This window comes from Sorex araneus, chromosome 5, assembly GCF_027595985.1.
Source record: "Sorex araneus isolate mSorAra2 chromosome 5, mSorAra2.pri, whole genome shotgun sequence".
Lineage (NCBI taxonomy): Eukaryota > Metazoa > Chordata > Mammalia > Eulipotyphla > Soricidae > Sorex > Sorex araneus.
The window spans coordinates 100,046,121-100,063,578 of NC_073306.1; the positions used below are offsets into that span (position 1 = coordinate 100,046,121).

Here is a 17,458-nt window from a genome sequence, read left to right on the forward strand (position 1 = left end):
CCCCATCTTTCATCAACAACCAACCTGCTGACTATCCTTTCCTCGCGCGCACACCGCGAAGCGCCAACCCGGGCTCTGACTGACACCGCGAGGAGCGAAAGAACGCCCCAAACGCCCGACGCGAGCGCCTCAGGCGCCCGGGGACCGGCCCCGCAGAGGCCGCGCGCGCCGAGCCGGTCCGCTCCGCTCGCCCGACGCCTCGCGCGGGGTTGCCGGGGCTGTGGCACGAGGGCAGCCGGGGGCGCGTGCGCGCCAAAGGGCGGTGGGGGAGGGGGAGCGGCGCGCGCCAGCAGGTGGGTGCGTCCTCCCTCCCGCGAGCGTGCGCGCGCCGCGTCGTCTCCCTCCCGTTCCCCGCGCGCCGCGTCCCCTCCCCACCGGGAGCGCGCTCTTCCCGCCCTCGCGTCGGGTCCCTCTAGGTCTCTCGGAGCCGCACAGTCCCCGGAGCTGCCGCCGCCGCCGCCGCCGCCGCCGCCGCCGCCACCGCCTCGGCCGCGGCTCTCCTCGGCGACGCGGGCTCGGGCTCTCAGCGCCGCGTCGCAGGCTTCCTCCCATCCCTCTCCCTTTCCCGCCCTCCCCGAGAGAGAGCGAGCGAGAGCCTGGAGACGAAGCCGGCGAGCTGGAGAAGGGTGCTGGGAAAATGGAGGTGCCGCGCCTGGATCATGCCCTCAACAGCCCCACCAGCCCCTGTGAGGAGGTGATCAAAAACCTCAGCCTGGAGGCCATTCAGCTCTGCGACCGCGACGGTAGGTGATGTCGGGACGCCGAGACGAGCGACCCACCAGGCCGCTGCCGGCCGCCCTCGGCGGCGGCGGGGTCTTTTGTTGTCACCCCCCGCCCCCCGCAAACACACTCCTCCCCAGTGAAGATAAATGATAAATGCTGGCGGGGAGGCTTCCCTCCGCCCACCCCTCCCACCCCGCAAACAAAAGGACCCCGGAGCTCGCGCGTGGGCGCTGAAAGTGGCCGGCTCCGTGGCCGCCCCTCGCGTCCTCGCCCGTCGGGCCCTGCCGAGGGCCCCGTCCCCGACACCAACCCCTCCTCCCCCCCCGCACCGCGCCCGGGACGGGGCGCCCCCGGGATTTGCCGCAGTCCGGATTCCGCGGGTCTCGGCGACCCCGCGGGGAAAATGCCCTCTGGGTGTTTCTAGCACGAGTCCCCGCCCCCTTTCCCCCAAACCCGCGGCACTAGCGCGCCCGGACACGCGCGACGTAGCCTTCTCGGCCCGGGAACTTAGCGGGTCCCCGTTTAAACTTCCCGTTTTAAGATGCCTTCTTTTACGTTTTTTCTCCCTCCACCTCCCCACCCCGACCTCTAGAGAAGGAGCCTGGAGCCAGGGTTTTTTTTTTTTCCCTCCCAAGTGAAGGGGCGGGGGCGTGGGGGGTGCGATTCAGCACCAAGGACAGCCACAGGCTTTCCTGCTTTGGGGGGCTGCGACTGTGCAACCGGCAAATGTGAGTGCGAGAAGGTGCGGCGCGGGAAGGCGTCTGCAGCGATGCCGGGAATAAGCTGAGAACCCAGCACTGTGACTTGCTGTTATTGTCGCTTGTTCTGTCGGGAAAGTTGTCAGCTCTGCCAAAGAAGAAAATGGATGGAACAGGGGTCTGAGTATTAGGGAGAGAAACTTAATACTTTGAAATACCGTACTTTGAACGACCCATACGGCCCATGACAGTACTCGTGTGTTAGTTGGCGTAGTCGGACGGACAGCCAGTGCTGTTTCAGTAAGGTGGAATAAAACTTCGTCTGTAAGGAAGGCATAGGATAAGTAATAGATTGATCAATTATAAAATTGTACATATGACAGGGGAAAAATACATGGTAAGATAATAGGGAGTTGGAAAATTTAATGCTTAACTCTAGACGAAGGTTATAGTAGGAAACCATATGCTCAGTAAGGTTGTAAAATTTATCAGTGTGGGATCCAAAAGGAGAACAGAGGTCTTGTTTCCAAAAACGTTTAAATGGTGACTGTTTAAATGTACAAGTTAGACTGAGAAATGGGTTTTCATTTTTAATAAATGTAGCACATTGAATAATTGCTCTCTAGAGCCACGTTAATTTATGAAACAAGTATATAGAATGAATAAACGTTCCTGCATCTCTTACTTCATTTTCCTTTATCCTGACTATCCTGACTATTTTGGCTACTATAAAAGTATAGCATATCTGTGACATATTAAAAATAACCATTTTGGGGATTACATATGTAATACTGCTCTTTAAGGCTGTAAAGATTTTTTTGATCATATAGGAAGTCGTATGCTTTGAATTTATGTTTTGAAACGTCTTACTGGAGTGTTGCCATTTTAAATAATTTATTGTCACTAGATTGCTTTGACAAAAAAAAGAATTGAATTAAAGTAGATTTGAGTTAATCAATGATTTATCAGAAACTCACTGTAATTGTTGGAAATAGACTTTTTTCTGGCTCCTCAGAAACTATCCTTTAAAAATGTTTTACCTCATATTTCAAAGATACTAGGGAAATGAAAGTTTTTTTAGTGAGGTTTAGAGAGTTAATAATTTACATTGCAGAAATTAATGCTACATTTACTGATCTCATAGAGTGGTAGCTCTTTTGTTTTGATAATTTTTAAGTTGTTTGAGTCCACATTATGGTTCCTGCAAGGTGAACAAATTATGTAACAGAAGGGGGGTAATGACACTAACCAGTATTAATGAAAAACTAATACTTATATTTAGACTTCAAATGGATTCCACATAGAGTAATTAAATAGGATTTTATTTTATAAAATAGTCCCAATAACTGCAAGGAACTAATATTTATTGAGAGAATAAAAATTTGAAAGTGACTTTTAAAACGGATCTTATTAAATGCTTTTTATTTTGTGGTTTTAAGTTACCTATCGAGTAAAAAAAAAGTTAAAATGGCTTTGATGGAATAATTTAAGGAGATAGTATAGCTTTTGCAAAGTAATTTTAAAGTGGTGCATTAGATCTTTAAATCAGACCTTATCTATCAAAATTTTATATTGGGAGATTTTCAACAAAGTACTGTTTCCTTTCTTTCTTTCACTTCATTTTATTTTCTTTCTCACATCTCATTTTATTTCTATAAATATATAACATAGAAAGGTTAGATTGTGGCAGAAAATACAGCATGTGTTTAAATACATAATGACTGCTATATTTTCATGATCTTAGAGATACATGTCATCTTTGCACTTTACTTTTATTGCTTATTTTACTTTCTTATTTGGTAATGGGAAAATATTAAATAACTTATAATTCATTGGAAATAGGACAGGAGAAAGTACATGACTTCTGTTTATATATTTTTATATCCAGTTACAGATCTTTTACTGTTATGTGCATATTGCATAACTAAGGGACATAGTTGCTGATAAATGTGACTATATTCTTAAGTTCCCTTGATTCTTGCTTATCTTTTACGTTCTATTTTTTAACTGTTCTCTTGAAAATGAGTTTATGCACAATTTTAAAAACAATTCCAAGATTTCTTTTTCAATTTCCAAATGTAATTTTTAGTAAGGAATATTTAATAAAGTCCAAGTGGTCATATACTTTACTTTTTAACTAAGCAAGAACAGTTTCACACGTACATTATCTTGTGTATACTTTTATCCTAGGCATTTGTGTTTTGAGTGCTTGCTTATTATTTCTGCCAGTATTGTTACTATAATTCAAAATAAGAATTCTACATCTACTTCTCTTTCTACCATGCATGTACATATTGAAGCTCTCTTTGCTTGATGAAGTCTGTTTTTTATGCCTCCAAGCTCATTTCACTCTTATTAGTAAGGAAACTATAAATTTAATTTGTCATATAGTATTTAAATCCACTCCATGGCTTTCTTCTTCAACCAGTTTTATTCCCATGATAAGTGCATTTAATGAACTACCTAAATGCTGTTTATGGCATTTATAAAGCTAGTCAGCAAGGTAGCATATTCTAAAGAAATTGCAACCAGAAATTGATTGACTTCCCACTTATGTCTAACAATAGATTTGTGAGGGGAGAAATATAAAGGTTTTCTTGTATTTTCATATTTAAAATTTCTTCGAATTTGTACTTTATATCTATTTAAATAGTAAACAAATTGGAACATCCTTGTTTATGCTGATTTGAAGTATGAATTAAATTTTACTTTGGAAACTAAGTAACACAGTGATTAATTAGATAAGCCATTTGGGGAAAAAAAATCTGGGAGTATCTAGACTTGTTACTTTTAGTAATAAAAGAAAATGAAGTAGCCAAAGAACATTATTGAGTCTCATGGGCATGCAGGTAGAATAGTGGAGTTACCATTTTAGTATCAGAGAACTTGAGTTGAGACCTTATGCGAAACACTTTTACCCTTATTTTTAACCCTAAAGCTTTCTCATCAGTACTATACTGTAAATCATGTAGAAATTAAAATAATTAAAATTAATTACAAAATAATAAATACAGAAGTCACTACAATTTTACAAAATAAGGAAGAATAATTATTGTAAATAGAATATTTTCCACGTAATCTTCTTGAGTTGAATTGCTATTTTTCTACAAAATGTTTAGATTGTTGGTTTAAATTTTAATTGTCCTTTGTTTACTTAGTAAAATCTGTCTTTTATCATTTCCATTTCAGAAATAGTGGACTACTGTTAATAATGAATTCATAGTTTTGAATTTTGAAAGAACAGTACATTTTAGAATTACACAGTAATCTTACTCTCCTCTCCTTATTTTACCATCCCATCAGCAATACCCTTGTCAGCCTTAATCCTAAAAGCTGTTTTCAGCTTCTATTTCTGATCTACTCGTTGCTGCTTTTCATGTGTCTTGTGACCTTGATACCTGCCTCGGGTAGGTGTTTATATCAAAGACCCTGGATCTTGTTTTAACCGTTTTTGTCCTTATGATTTTTTCCCTAAGGATAGATCTGTACTAGTACATGTGACCTTTTTATTCATTTTTTAGACTCAGATATATCATAATATATACAATATGTGTATATATAATATATAGAAATATATATCTGTATATATAACATATACAGGTATATATTATATCTGAGTCTAAAAAATTACTAGAGATGTTGTAAATTTTATTAGTGAAAATAAAACAAAACAAAGATAAATTATAAGTTAAAAGAAACAGCTTAAAAATGTGTCAGATTATATTAAACCAATTTGTGTTCTTGGTAGGGGTTTTAAGTAATTCACAGTGAAAACCAGGAAGTTATTAGAGTAAAAGTCACATAAAAGAATACGTGACCAGACTCCCTCCAGTGGTGGAATGACTTATGTGTCATAAGTAGTAACACTGACAACTTGCTTTGTTGCCTAAGAAAGCCAGTCATAAATTCACTGTATAGAACACGGTATGGACAGCTTCCATGTTCTCTGGTTTTATTGCTAGTAATATTGCTTCATTATTTAGACCCGATCTTGTTCTTTCCTTTAACTTAGGTAAGTATAATATCCTGATTACTTTCATACTTTATCTTCATCTTCAGTTTTACTCCTAGTTTCTGGTTTTCCTTCTCCGCCTAACTGATATACCAGTGTTTTGCCTATGTAATTTGCCCTTTTTCTTAGCTTTTATTTACCCATTTCTTTTGAATTTCCTTATTAGATTTTTTCATACTTTTTAATTTAAATTCTATTTTGACTACTTTAAAGTAGAAACTTTTAAATCTTTTTAAATATTTATTATTTGACTACATTGTTTCACTCAGTAGGTTATATTTTATACATTAAGAAATAAACTCAGTATTTGAGGAAGATTTCTAGTAGACATGTAGAAGAGTTGAAGAGACTTGGTAGGAAAATAGGTAGCATCATTTATGTTATTCTGAATATAAGAGAATAATGAGCAGCAGTGTTACATAATAAAAATTATCAAAACTTTATAGTTTTCAATCCAAATATAAATTGATCAGTAGTAGCTAAGAAACTTAAATCTGGTAAAATTGAATTATTCTCAGATAGTTTAAAAGGTTAAGGGAAATATTAAGATATTAACAGGATATCAACTTTCATATCTCACATTAGGTCTCTGGTAATGGAAGTATGTCCTAAGTTTTTTTTTTTTCAGAGACACTTCCTTTGTCACAGAAATTATAGTTCCAGAATAATATTTTACTGTCTTCCCTTTTGTTTCACTGTAGGTCCCATGAGTGAACTCATTTACCTTGCTTTTAGATTCTTTCACGTGTCTGCTACTCCAAAAGCTACTAATAACAGTTCAATTATATTTTCAGAATTATTACTAGATAAAAAGCTAATGTGTGATACTTCACAGATGATGTAAAATATTTTAAGTAATCTACATAAATACTTAGAGTTACAGACTTTTCAGGGGAAATTTTTAAGCATAAAGTAAAATGAATGTTTTTATAATGAGACAGTTACAGTTGAAATCTAATAGTAAGATCAGCTCTTGGAAACAAAATACTGGCAGTTGTATTTGTTTTCTGGAAACTCATTTTAGAATGAAGACAAGAATTGTTAATATATATTGATATATAATGGTTGATAAATATATTGTTGAAATCTATATGTGTATAATGTGTGTATGTATGTATTTAACTAGGGAGACTAGAACTTAGGTGAAAAAGAAGTCAGGAATTATTTTCAGTTTTAAGTAGCTTCTAATGAGCTTTGTGTCTCATCCTTAAAAGATAAGCATGATCACATGCTAGGGAAGAGTATCTTTGATCTCTGTAGATGAAGTAAGTCTAGAATCTAGGTTTGTTAAAATGCAAACAAGAAATATTTTTAAGTTGCTCAATAGGTACAAGTTGAACAAAGCATCATACTCTGAATTATAATTAGATCTGTTTGTGATATTATGACTATTTGGACTAAGTTTATGGCTCATTAAAAAGGCTGCTCTGTGGGTATTTTTGCATATATACAATTTGTTGTGACAATCAGTATAAATAAATCTGTCTCTTTTGTTTTCTATAGCCTGTGGCAGTCTTGCTATCTAATAATAGTATAAATGGCTTATTGCTTCCATAGACATACGCCATTAAAGACAAGGCATAAAAGAGATTTTAAAATTGTTTTCTTTTCTTCATTAGTGTCTCTCTTTCATTGCTATTGCTGTTTGTGTTTTGTTTTTGGGCTACACCTGCCTGTGCTAGAGGCTCTATGCTCAGGGGTCATTTCTGATGGTGATTGGGGGAGCACATGTGCTAGGGATCGAACCCAGGTCTGTTGCATGTAAGGAAGGAACCCTATCTTATTGATTTCTAGCCCCAGTGTCTTACTTTTTCACAATCCTGAATTTTAGTGACTCTCAGTTTTTAAGATTTAAAAGTTGATAGCAAATGCAAACAAATATCAAAACTTTTCATTATCTACTCAAGTCATGAATGAGAGTTTCTTTATTTACAATCTCTACCAGGATTTGTTGTTTCTTATATTTTTGACATAAGCCATTCTCACTGGTGTGAGATATATCATTATGTTAATTTGTATTTCCCTGTTAGTGGATATTTTTAATGTACCTGTTGGCTATCTGTAAGACTTCAGAGTAGTATCTTTTCAACTCTTCTTGCCACATTTTGATGGTGTTGTTTTGTTCTGTATTTTTCAGTTCCTTACTTACATATCCTGGATATTTGTTAACATTTATCCATTGACAAATACATGAAGTGGTAATATTTCCCCACCATTTAGTAGGATACTCTTATAATTGCATTAGTATCTTTCACGGTGCAGAAGCTTTTAGTTGTGTCCTAGTCCCATTTGTTCTAGGTTCCTAATAATTGCATTTCAGAGTTTAGGTGTGATGTAAATCAGTACCTGTGAACCAAAATACCCTGCCATTTTGTAAGGAAGTTTTTACTAGAAGATGCTATGCCTATTTTCTTAATTATTGTTTTTGGTGTTTTCTTACTTCAACAGAGTAGGCAACTTTGACAACAGACCACACAAGCCACAAAAATTACTTACTATCTGAACCTTTACAAAACAAAAAATTGTTTGTTCCCAATGTTGAAGATTGATAAAATAAATTATCCTTCTGATTGTAGTAAAAATATTAAAAGAATGTTTTGGGCGTATTGCATTTTTTTTTTGTTAACATGATTTTGAGATTATAGTGCAGGTCAGACAGTGCTATAGAAGCTGAAAAACCTTAGCAGTGATATTGACTGTGGAGTCAAAGATGACCATTCTATTCTATCTAATAGTGAGAAAATAAGCCCCAAGTGTAACATGAAATTTATCATTCATATAAATACATTTAGAAAAAGAAAAGTACACAAGCTATGTATTAGTATTTTTGGATATACTTGCAGTGCTAATCATATGATGATGGTGATGTGGATTTAGAGAAGGAAAGAAGGATGGATGCTTGCTTATTCAATAAATATCACTCTCAAATTCCTACAAAATTTCTAAATGCTTAATTTTAATGTTTATGTTTCTTTTTTATCTCATCACAAACTAAACCATTGCTTATGGGTATGGACACTTCAAATATATTAGCTAGAAAACGTTAAAGTCCTAGGCTGTTCAGTTGTTAATTTTTAGGTATTAAACCAAACCAATTAGGATTCCATTTTTCTGTTCTTTAGTACTCATACATTTCTAACATTTTTACCATTTGTTTATACATACATTTTAATCTTAGGGACTGTGGTAAAATAAAGCTAAAAATTTCAGAGTAAATCTAACTTCGGTCCTGCATTTTAGTGACTCACAGGAACTTAGAGACTATATTTAAATAAATTCATTTAATAATGTGATTAATTCTGTACTAGAATTAGGAAAGAAAGTGATTAATTTGGTTTTATGTCTCTAAGAAAGCTTGCTGGGGGACTAGTATTCTGAGGGGAAGTATTAAAAGTGAAGTTAAATTTTTCCAGAAAGAATAAGGTTTTTCTGGCAAATAAAAACATAAAGTTATGTACATTCTAGAAATACATGGTATTTGTATTATATTTCTGGAGGAGATAAATGTTCTCAAAAAATAAAGGGAAAACTTGTTAGGGTCAGCTAGATTCTATGCCATGATTAGGAATTTTAGTGTATATTTGATACTTAGTTAAATATCAAACTTTCTGTTTTGTAGAGAAACTTAAAAAACACAACCTTTTGCAGAATATCAACAAGTGAAAGGAACATTTTACTAACGTACATTTACCCTATCATTTCAAACCTAGACTATTTTTCAAATAGTTTGTCAAAATGATAAATTAAAACAAAATTATACTAGAGTTGCTATTTTGCATCAACCTTAACATCCATTTTATTTCTGTATTTTTATTGCATTGTGTGATAGGTATTGAAATGTTTTAAAACATGCATTTTTCAAGATACTTAAAAAATTGTACCTATAGAAAACATAAGGTTTATTTTATTAAATTGAATAATGAAATACTAAGTGCTCCTTTAGAGAAAGGTGATAGAATCAGTTATTTCATTTTTTTCTGCTTTCAATGAAAATATATATTGTAGGTATATATTGTAGGTATCTTAGGTATTTGTGATAGAATTAAAATTCCCAATCTGATGTTTTTGTTCAAATTTGAGAACAATTGAATTTTTTTCCGTGATAAATCTTAATTGCAAATACCAGTTTTATTGCTAGCAATGTATATGCATTAATGAACTCTGTGACAGTGGCTGTATTATCTATTTGAGATTCTTTAGTGTACTGAATTTAGCAAATTAGTTTCCTCATGGCATGTTTGGAATGTATTGATCAAATGGCATTTTAACTATTTAAAAGTTCTTTTTCTTGAAATATTTATACTTTGTTTCAGGACACTCACCTGTTTGACATAATTTGTTATTTTTCTACATATAAAGCATAATTAGGGCCGGAATGATAGCATAGTGGGTAGGCGTGTTTGCCTTACACGTAGCTGACCTGGGTTCAAGCCCAAGCACTGCCAGGAGTAGTTCCTGAGTGCAGAGCCAGGAGTAACCCCCAACCGTCGCTGGGTGTGACCCAAAAAAGAAAAAAAGAACATAATTAGCTTGGAAAAACTCAGTTTAGACAATAATCTACATAATAAAAATTAAAACTATTTTAGTATCTTAGTATCCAGTTCTTATTAATGATAAATTATTTCTTAATGAAAGCTGGCACTAGCTTTTACTGGCACTACCATTCCTAAGATTTTAAAATTTTATCTACCTTTCTTAACTTTCTTTCAGCATTTCCAATAGTTTAGTTAATGGTGTGTTAAGAACTGCTTTAGACATAAAAATTTGATTCTCTACTATTGTTTTACCATCACTGAATTTATATAATTAAGATACTTACACTGCTAAAAGCAATATAAAGAAAAAAACTTCTACTAAAGCAAATGGGGATAGCTGTAATACTTCATATTTTTGCTCTATTAAATCAAAAAGATTTTACATAATCTTAACATTTGACACAGCTAAGTATAGATGATAATTTTCTATCTGCTGCATTTTCAGCCATAAACCAGTTTTATTTCAGTTTTTAAGTAGGTCTTCTAATTTAATATATTTGTTGCAATATTAAGTACAGGACTTAATATGCTTTCCCACATTCAATTGGATATGATTTTATAAACTAATATGGTATCTTTGCTGAGAGAACATTTTAATTACCAGATTTCTAATTTGGGAAAGTTTTTTTCAAAACTTATGAAAATTCTGAGAGATTCTATTACTATTTGAAAAACCTTGTTTATGAAACATAGTGAAGTTACCAATCACTATAAAAATGACTGTATATATAATCACAATTTTTTCCATTAGTTTTTATACCTTTTTATTTTTAATTCTTAAAAGTGTTTTTTTTTAGTTGATGCACTATGATTTACAGTGTTATTTATTAATGATAGGGTTTCATGTATATAGCTTTCCAACAACACATACTCCACCAGTGTCCACTTCACTCCATCTTTGGCCCCAGGATCCCTTCCCAACCACCGTTCTTCTTCCCCACCTTGGTAAGTTTAGTTCTGTGAACCCGTTCTTGGGTTGTCTTTGATCATTTCTGTTGTTTTCGACATTTGTTATTTCTAAATTATGTTTTTTTTATATCCTGCATATGAGATAAACCATTCTGTATCTATCCTGCTCCTTCTGATTGTATGTAATGCTATTTAACAATCAATACTGTAGTCACTACCTAGCAGTCAATAAGTTATAGCACTATAGTACTGTCATCCCATTGTTCATCGATTTGCTCAAGTGGGCACCAGTAACATCTCCACTGTTGTTAAGACTTGTTGTTACTGTTTTTGGCATATTGAATATACCATGGGTAGCTTGCCAGGCTCTGCCGTGAGGGCGGGATACTCTTGGTCGCTTGCCGGGCTCTCCAATAGGGATGGAGGAATCGAACCTGGGTCAGCCACGTGCAAGCCAAACGCCCTACCCGCTATGCTGTCCAGTGTAAGTTATAATGAAAAAAAAAAATACTGTTATAAAATTTTTAGTATTTTATTTTAGTTTTGATGAGTACTTGAAATTTATTTTATTTTGAACATTGTTTTCATGTGTCTTGAAAAATTGATTTTTTTCTTCCATATGCTTGAGGAACAATTTGGGATATTGAAGTCAAGAGTTTAACATTTTTTAAAAAATTTTTATTAGTGAATCACCGTGAGATACAGTTACAAACTTAAGAACTTTCATGTTTGCATTTCATACACTGATCGATTACATCCCTCCACCAGTGCCCATTCTCCTCCACCAATGTTCCCAGTATCCCTCCCATCACCCCTACCCCATCCCCCAACACCCCACCCTACCTCTGCGGCAGGGCATTCCTTTCTATTCTCTCTCCTGTTGGGTGTTGTAGTTTCTTCTGTAGTTCAACTTTAGCAGTGAGCACATTCAGTTAAAAACTATTAGACAATTTAACTTAGAATTTATCACAGTTATGACTAAGAGAGTTATGCTTACAAATAGGAAAGTATTAACTTGTGCTGATTTCCTATGTCAGTAAAGCCAGAATTTTGTGCTGTGACTATGACCTGGAGAATTCGTTGTTAAATAGAAAGTCAACACCACAGAGATAAATAGGGATTCTTGATTTTATGAAAAATTCAGCTATCTAAATTCCACAAACATTTGTAAACGAACTACATTCAGATTATTTCAAATCCAGTTATTGGTGTCTTAGTATTACAGAGTTTGAGATTTCATAGTCTAATATTATTAGATTAGATTGAGCTTGTTTATTTGTGGTCAGCTAGCAGGAAAGAAGGAACATGGAACCTAATCTCTGCACTTGACAAATTTCTCCCCTATTTTAAATGGCAAGGGGGAAAAATGTGTGTGTGTGTGTGTGTGTGTGTGTGTAATTTTTTTTAGTAAATTAAAGGTAGTCTTAAAAAAGGTTTTCAACAGTGATATTAATAAGTCAGTTTTAGAACTGTTTATCATAAGTGCTATATTATAAAATATTAAACTAAGATTAAAGAATAAGTGCATTCATTTTTTAACAATACAAATTAAAGAATTATGTTTTATGTTTTATAATTATAATTTTCTAATTTGTCCATGGTGTATATTATTCACAAATTATGAGTATGTGTGTAATGTATCTATCATTTATAAAGAAGTTAATATAATAAATTTGCATATTTTAGTAATAGTATAACAAGTTAAGAACAAATTTTCGTGTTCTATTTTCACACATCTGGGTTTATATATACCAAGTTATGTCTAATAAATTCATTGAGTAATCAAAGATGGGTGTTATGATTACAACATAAATGTATATTCATTAGAAATGTTTCCAAAATGGACTTCTAATATTTTCATCTTTATTGAAGTAACATTAGTTTATAAGAACAGAAAAGTTAATGTTTTTTATGTTTTAGAGGTACAGATTTTCCTCACCCTGCCCACCAACAAAGTGCAAATATGTTTTCATTGCTCTTCTTAGGACCCTTCTGTTTCATTCTCCTCCATCTTAGGCATCCCCAGTTCTGTTGTAAGAATCTGTGTTTACTTTCATTGTACATTGTATATTCCCCTTCTATATTTCCTTGTATACAAGATAAGAGTAAAACCATTTGTTTTTCTCCTATTTGTCACAGTATGACCTCTTCAGTTTTCTTCTTGTTGTATCAAAAAGTAAAACTTGATTTTATCTTATAGCTGAGTATAAGATTGAGTATAAGATTTCGTGGTTTGTGTATAACACAACTTTTTTTTATGGTACATCATGTTCATTTAATTTTTATAAAGTTGTTCACATGATTTATTACATTCAATATTCTAACACCAATCCCACCACCATTATAACCTTTTCATTATAATTATGTCCAGTATTCCCAACCACCACCCAAGCCTGCTGCAATTGCAGGCCTAAATAATTTATTTTATGTTGCTTGTTATGGACAATTCGTTAAAAATGATCAAACAAGATTTCCTTAGAACTAAGTGTGTGAAGATTGTTTTATCTCACCCTAGAGCCATTTACCTCTTTGTATAAGGGATTGCTAACATGTTTTTACAAGTTAAGCCTTGTTATTATTTTCTTAATCAAGATTGGTTGCCTTCAGACCACAACTTTTTATTCATTCATCTGTCCCTGGGCTCGTAGATCTTAACCATTCATAAATAGCACCTTAGTCGCCATAGGTGTGCATTGGCAACTAATTTTCCAAATTGTGTTTTTGTGTTCTTCAGATATATACTTCTGTATAGAACTGCTTGATCATATAATTCTGTTGCACATTATTCTACTTCCTTGGGCCTAAAATACCTTGAATATCAGTTTTCCTTTCACAATTTCTGAAATACAAAATTCAACAGTTTTTGTTTGGGCTCCTATAGTTTAACAACTTGATCACCTAATGCTCCTTCATGTTTTCCTCTTACTAGCTTGTTTCCTCTTGCTTCCTATATTACTTTACCTCTTGAAAAGGACTTAAGCAGTTAGTCCCATGCAAGGTTTCTGTAATACTCTGGATATCTCTCTTTCTTCCACTTAGTAACTCCTAATTAGCATTTCTATTTAAAACTTAGGTAACTGATAGGTTATTTTATGCTATTAACACTGTTACCCATTCTGAAACTGAATATTTTTATATTATTCAAATGTAAAGATCTATCTAGGTAGTAAATCCAGTGTACCTCCCAAACTCAATAAATGTAACTCCTTGGTTTTAGGTTTAGACATTTAGAAGTACATTTATTTGAGTGAAATTCATTTTTTTTGCATGATGAAAATAGAAAATTGTAAAAGATAGTAAATAAGTTTAAACTTTTGCTTTTGATCATAATTTTACAAAGAATGAAAATTTGTTAGTAATTCAGGTGCCTGTGTTGTCTGTTGAACTGTTTTCCTAACATTATGTACATTGAGTTTTTAATGTCCTTCATGTGTAAGTCCTAATATCTGAAGTATTGAGAACCTGTGAAAAGGCATTCATACCAGGAGGTTTGAATTCAATGTAGTCAGTTTACTCACTGGTGAAAAAATAAAATAGTGCCTCATAATATTTTCTTTAAAAATGAATTGGAATTCTCTCAATAAAATACTAGTATGTGGGTTTAAACAAACCCAGAACTGGAAAACACAGAATAGTGATTCCAAGAGTTTAAGATTAAAAAAAAATAGGGCCAAAACAATAGAACAGAGAAGGTTGTGCATTTGCCTTGCAGATGTCTGATCTTTGTTCAGTCCTGGCATGTGGTCCACCAAGCACTGCCAGGAGTGATCCCTGAGTGCAGAGCCAGGACTAAGCCAGGACTAGGCACAGCTGGGTGTGACCCAAACCCAAACAAAAAATAGGGTCAAATGCCATTTGGAAACTATAAAAATGTGTTTATAAAAATATTTAGAGATTTGAAAATGTAAGTGAGAAATGGGTAGTTAGGTAGGATGATATCGGCACAAATACAGGATAAAATAGTAAAGAAAAGCTTAGGACTAAATGCATAGGAAATAATAAACAGTGTAATATTTAAAAAACAATGCCTGTGGCAATGAATAATATTACAAGCATGGTGCATGCTCTAAGATTAAACAACATGTAAAAGGAAAGAAAAGTAAATTGATGTGATTTTCAAAGTGACTTGGTTAAAAATATAGACAATTTATACTCAAATGTCATTAAAATTAGGAAATTATACCCTTTTAACATACATGAACTCTACTCAAAAATACTTGTATATATTTGGATTTATGCACGTTGTAATATTTAAGAGATTTCAAAAGGAAAATAGTTGACTTTATATAGACACGAACATTCTGGAGTGAATTAGAAAATTTATTTATTTGACTCAATAGAATTAGTATTTCTTTTTCTATCAAATTTAATTAGCTGTTACTGTCTTCCTACATGCAAGATAAAATATTAAATGTTGTCTATTTATTACTTCTTAATATTGATCCAGTTGATTCTCTGTGAAAATACTGAGATTTTAGGTGGTTATAAAATTTACTCAGTATTAGGGGATAGAGAGATTGTTCATCAGATAGGATGCTTGAGGCCTACCAGGATTTGATCCTGTGTGGTCCCCTGAGTCTCACTAGGTATGTCCTTGAGCACACAGCCAGGTGTAAGCCCTGAGCCCTGCCAGGTATAGCCCCCAAATGAACAAAATTTACTTAGTGTTATTAATTTCCTTATGACATAGCTAGAATCCAAGCCCCTCCCTGTCTGTCTGACTAGTATACATGCTTATAGTCCATTTATAATTGTAACTCATCTGTAGCTAAAAACTGAGGGAATTAGTTTGAGTATTAGCATAAATACATCATGTCATTAGTGATACTCAGAAATATATAAACAAATGCAGTTTATTTGTGGAATTTGAAACTTAACTGCTTAATGGGTCTTGACCTACCTCTTCTATTAAAAGATTCCATTGCTTCTTTTCTTAACTTTGTCCATTTCATGTTTCCTTCTCATCTACTGTCTTTTGTCTCTTCATGAATATTTGTTCTGTCTTCTTTTGAATGCTTAGTTAACCTGTAACTGTATTTCTACCTTTCTGCCTTTCATATAGGGTAGTATAATCCTTACCTTTTATCATACTTTGATTCATATTCTTATTTTCTATCAATCCTAATGTCTAAAAATTACTTTCCTTAATTTCTAACTTCAGGTCTACAAGCTGGATATCTGCAATTATAGTTTTTTTAAATCTTTTAAGTCTATCTTTAGAGGGATAGACAGGATGTCACTAAATAATATATAGAAAATGATATTTTAAAGTTAAAAATAGTATAACAATATCAAAAAATCAACTGGCTTAATTGTATAGCTTATTTTCAAAGAATATATATTCTGACAGTAAATATTTGACTTAAACTGTATAGCTAAACTGAGTTAATTCAATACTGGTATTTAACTGAAGAAAGATGATTCACAAAGTAGACTCACTAGAGGCTGGCAGTACTCAAACCATTGTATAGCGATTAGAAATATCTCTGAACATTGCTAGATATCATATCCTAATGAGGGCCTAAAAGGCCATCAAAATCAGTAAATGTATAGACAAAAATGCAAATATTAATTAGAAACTTCATTTCACATTAAGTAATTAATGAATCAAGTGATAAGTGAAACAGGGCTATTTCATATGAATGAAATTTAAGTTTTTTAATTTATGTTTAAGTTAAATTTAAGTTGTTAAATTTAAGTTGCTCCAAAGCTGCTGAAACACATAAATTGTTAATTGTTTGTTTTACCCTGGCATATTACCCCATACTTTTTCTGATCATATAACACATTATTTAAAATAGGAACCCTGATTCAACTCAATGGGAAGAAAACCAAAAGCAAAACTTGGAAATTGGGATGATAAAAAACCAAAAAGTTTCGTCAGTGTGAAACAAACTATTACCAAAATGTACTTAGTTGTTCTAAGCGTATTTTTATAATAGTTTTGATTGTAGGGAACAGAACCCAACACTAAGAATTCAGGGGTTCAGAGAGTCTCCCAAGCTTGCTCAGAAAGACTTAGCATACTATTGGTGCCAGTCTGGCCAGTGCTTCAGTGCAGACTGAGCCCTGACTTACCACGGCAGTTCAGGCCATCCCAGTGGGGCTGGTGGCCTCTAAGACTACACCTGGTAATGTTTTGGGAGTACTTGGAATCCAACCAGACTGGGAACATGCCTAGCCTAACCACTGTATTATCTCCCGGCTCCTACAGTTTCTTTTCAGAAGGAAATCTCAGGCCTTATTATTAAAACTAACTGCTTTATTTAAAAACTTCTCTAATCTTGTTCAAAGCTGTTTTCCCTTTTAATTACTAATACTTTTATTGGTATTTGTTACTGTTTTGTAGGAAGGTAATATAGCTATAGGAAGTAGAACTACTAGTTTTGCTAGCAAAACTGTTGGGTTGAGGGAAAATTGAGCAAAGTGTATGTGGAAAAACACATTTTTGATAAATGGAAGCATGCTTCATTACAGTTTTTGCTTGGGTATATCTAGTTTGTTATTTAAATGACACTTTTAATACTAATTCAAGATAAAAATCTGTTTCATCAATTAGGAATTGTTCATCAATTGTTTCA

General features: G+C 34.5%; 1 protein-coding gene across 2 annotated transcripts in view; it reads left to right on the forward strand.

The window, feature by feature from the left end:
- The first annotated feature begins 446 nt into the window (after positions 1 to 446).
- The window catches only part of PHYHIPL (phytanoyl-CoA 2-hydroxylase interacting protein like), a 34,402-nt gene continuing 17,390 nt past the window's right edge, over positions 447 to 17,458 (forward strand). The window contains exon 1 of one of the 2 annotated variants that reach the window (XM_004616528.3): positions 447 to 743. In XM_004616528.3, coding sequence (XP_004616585.2) covers positions 638 to 743 — 106 coding nt within the window. In that variant the 5' untranslated portion in view covers positions 447 to 637. Of the gene's footprint in view, positions 744 to 1,432; positions 1,452 to 17,458 lie in introns of those variants that run through there. The other variant, XM_055138450.1, reaches the window with a different exon arrangement.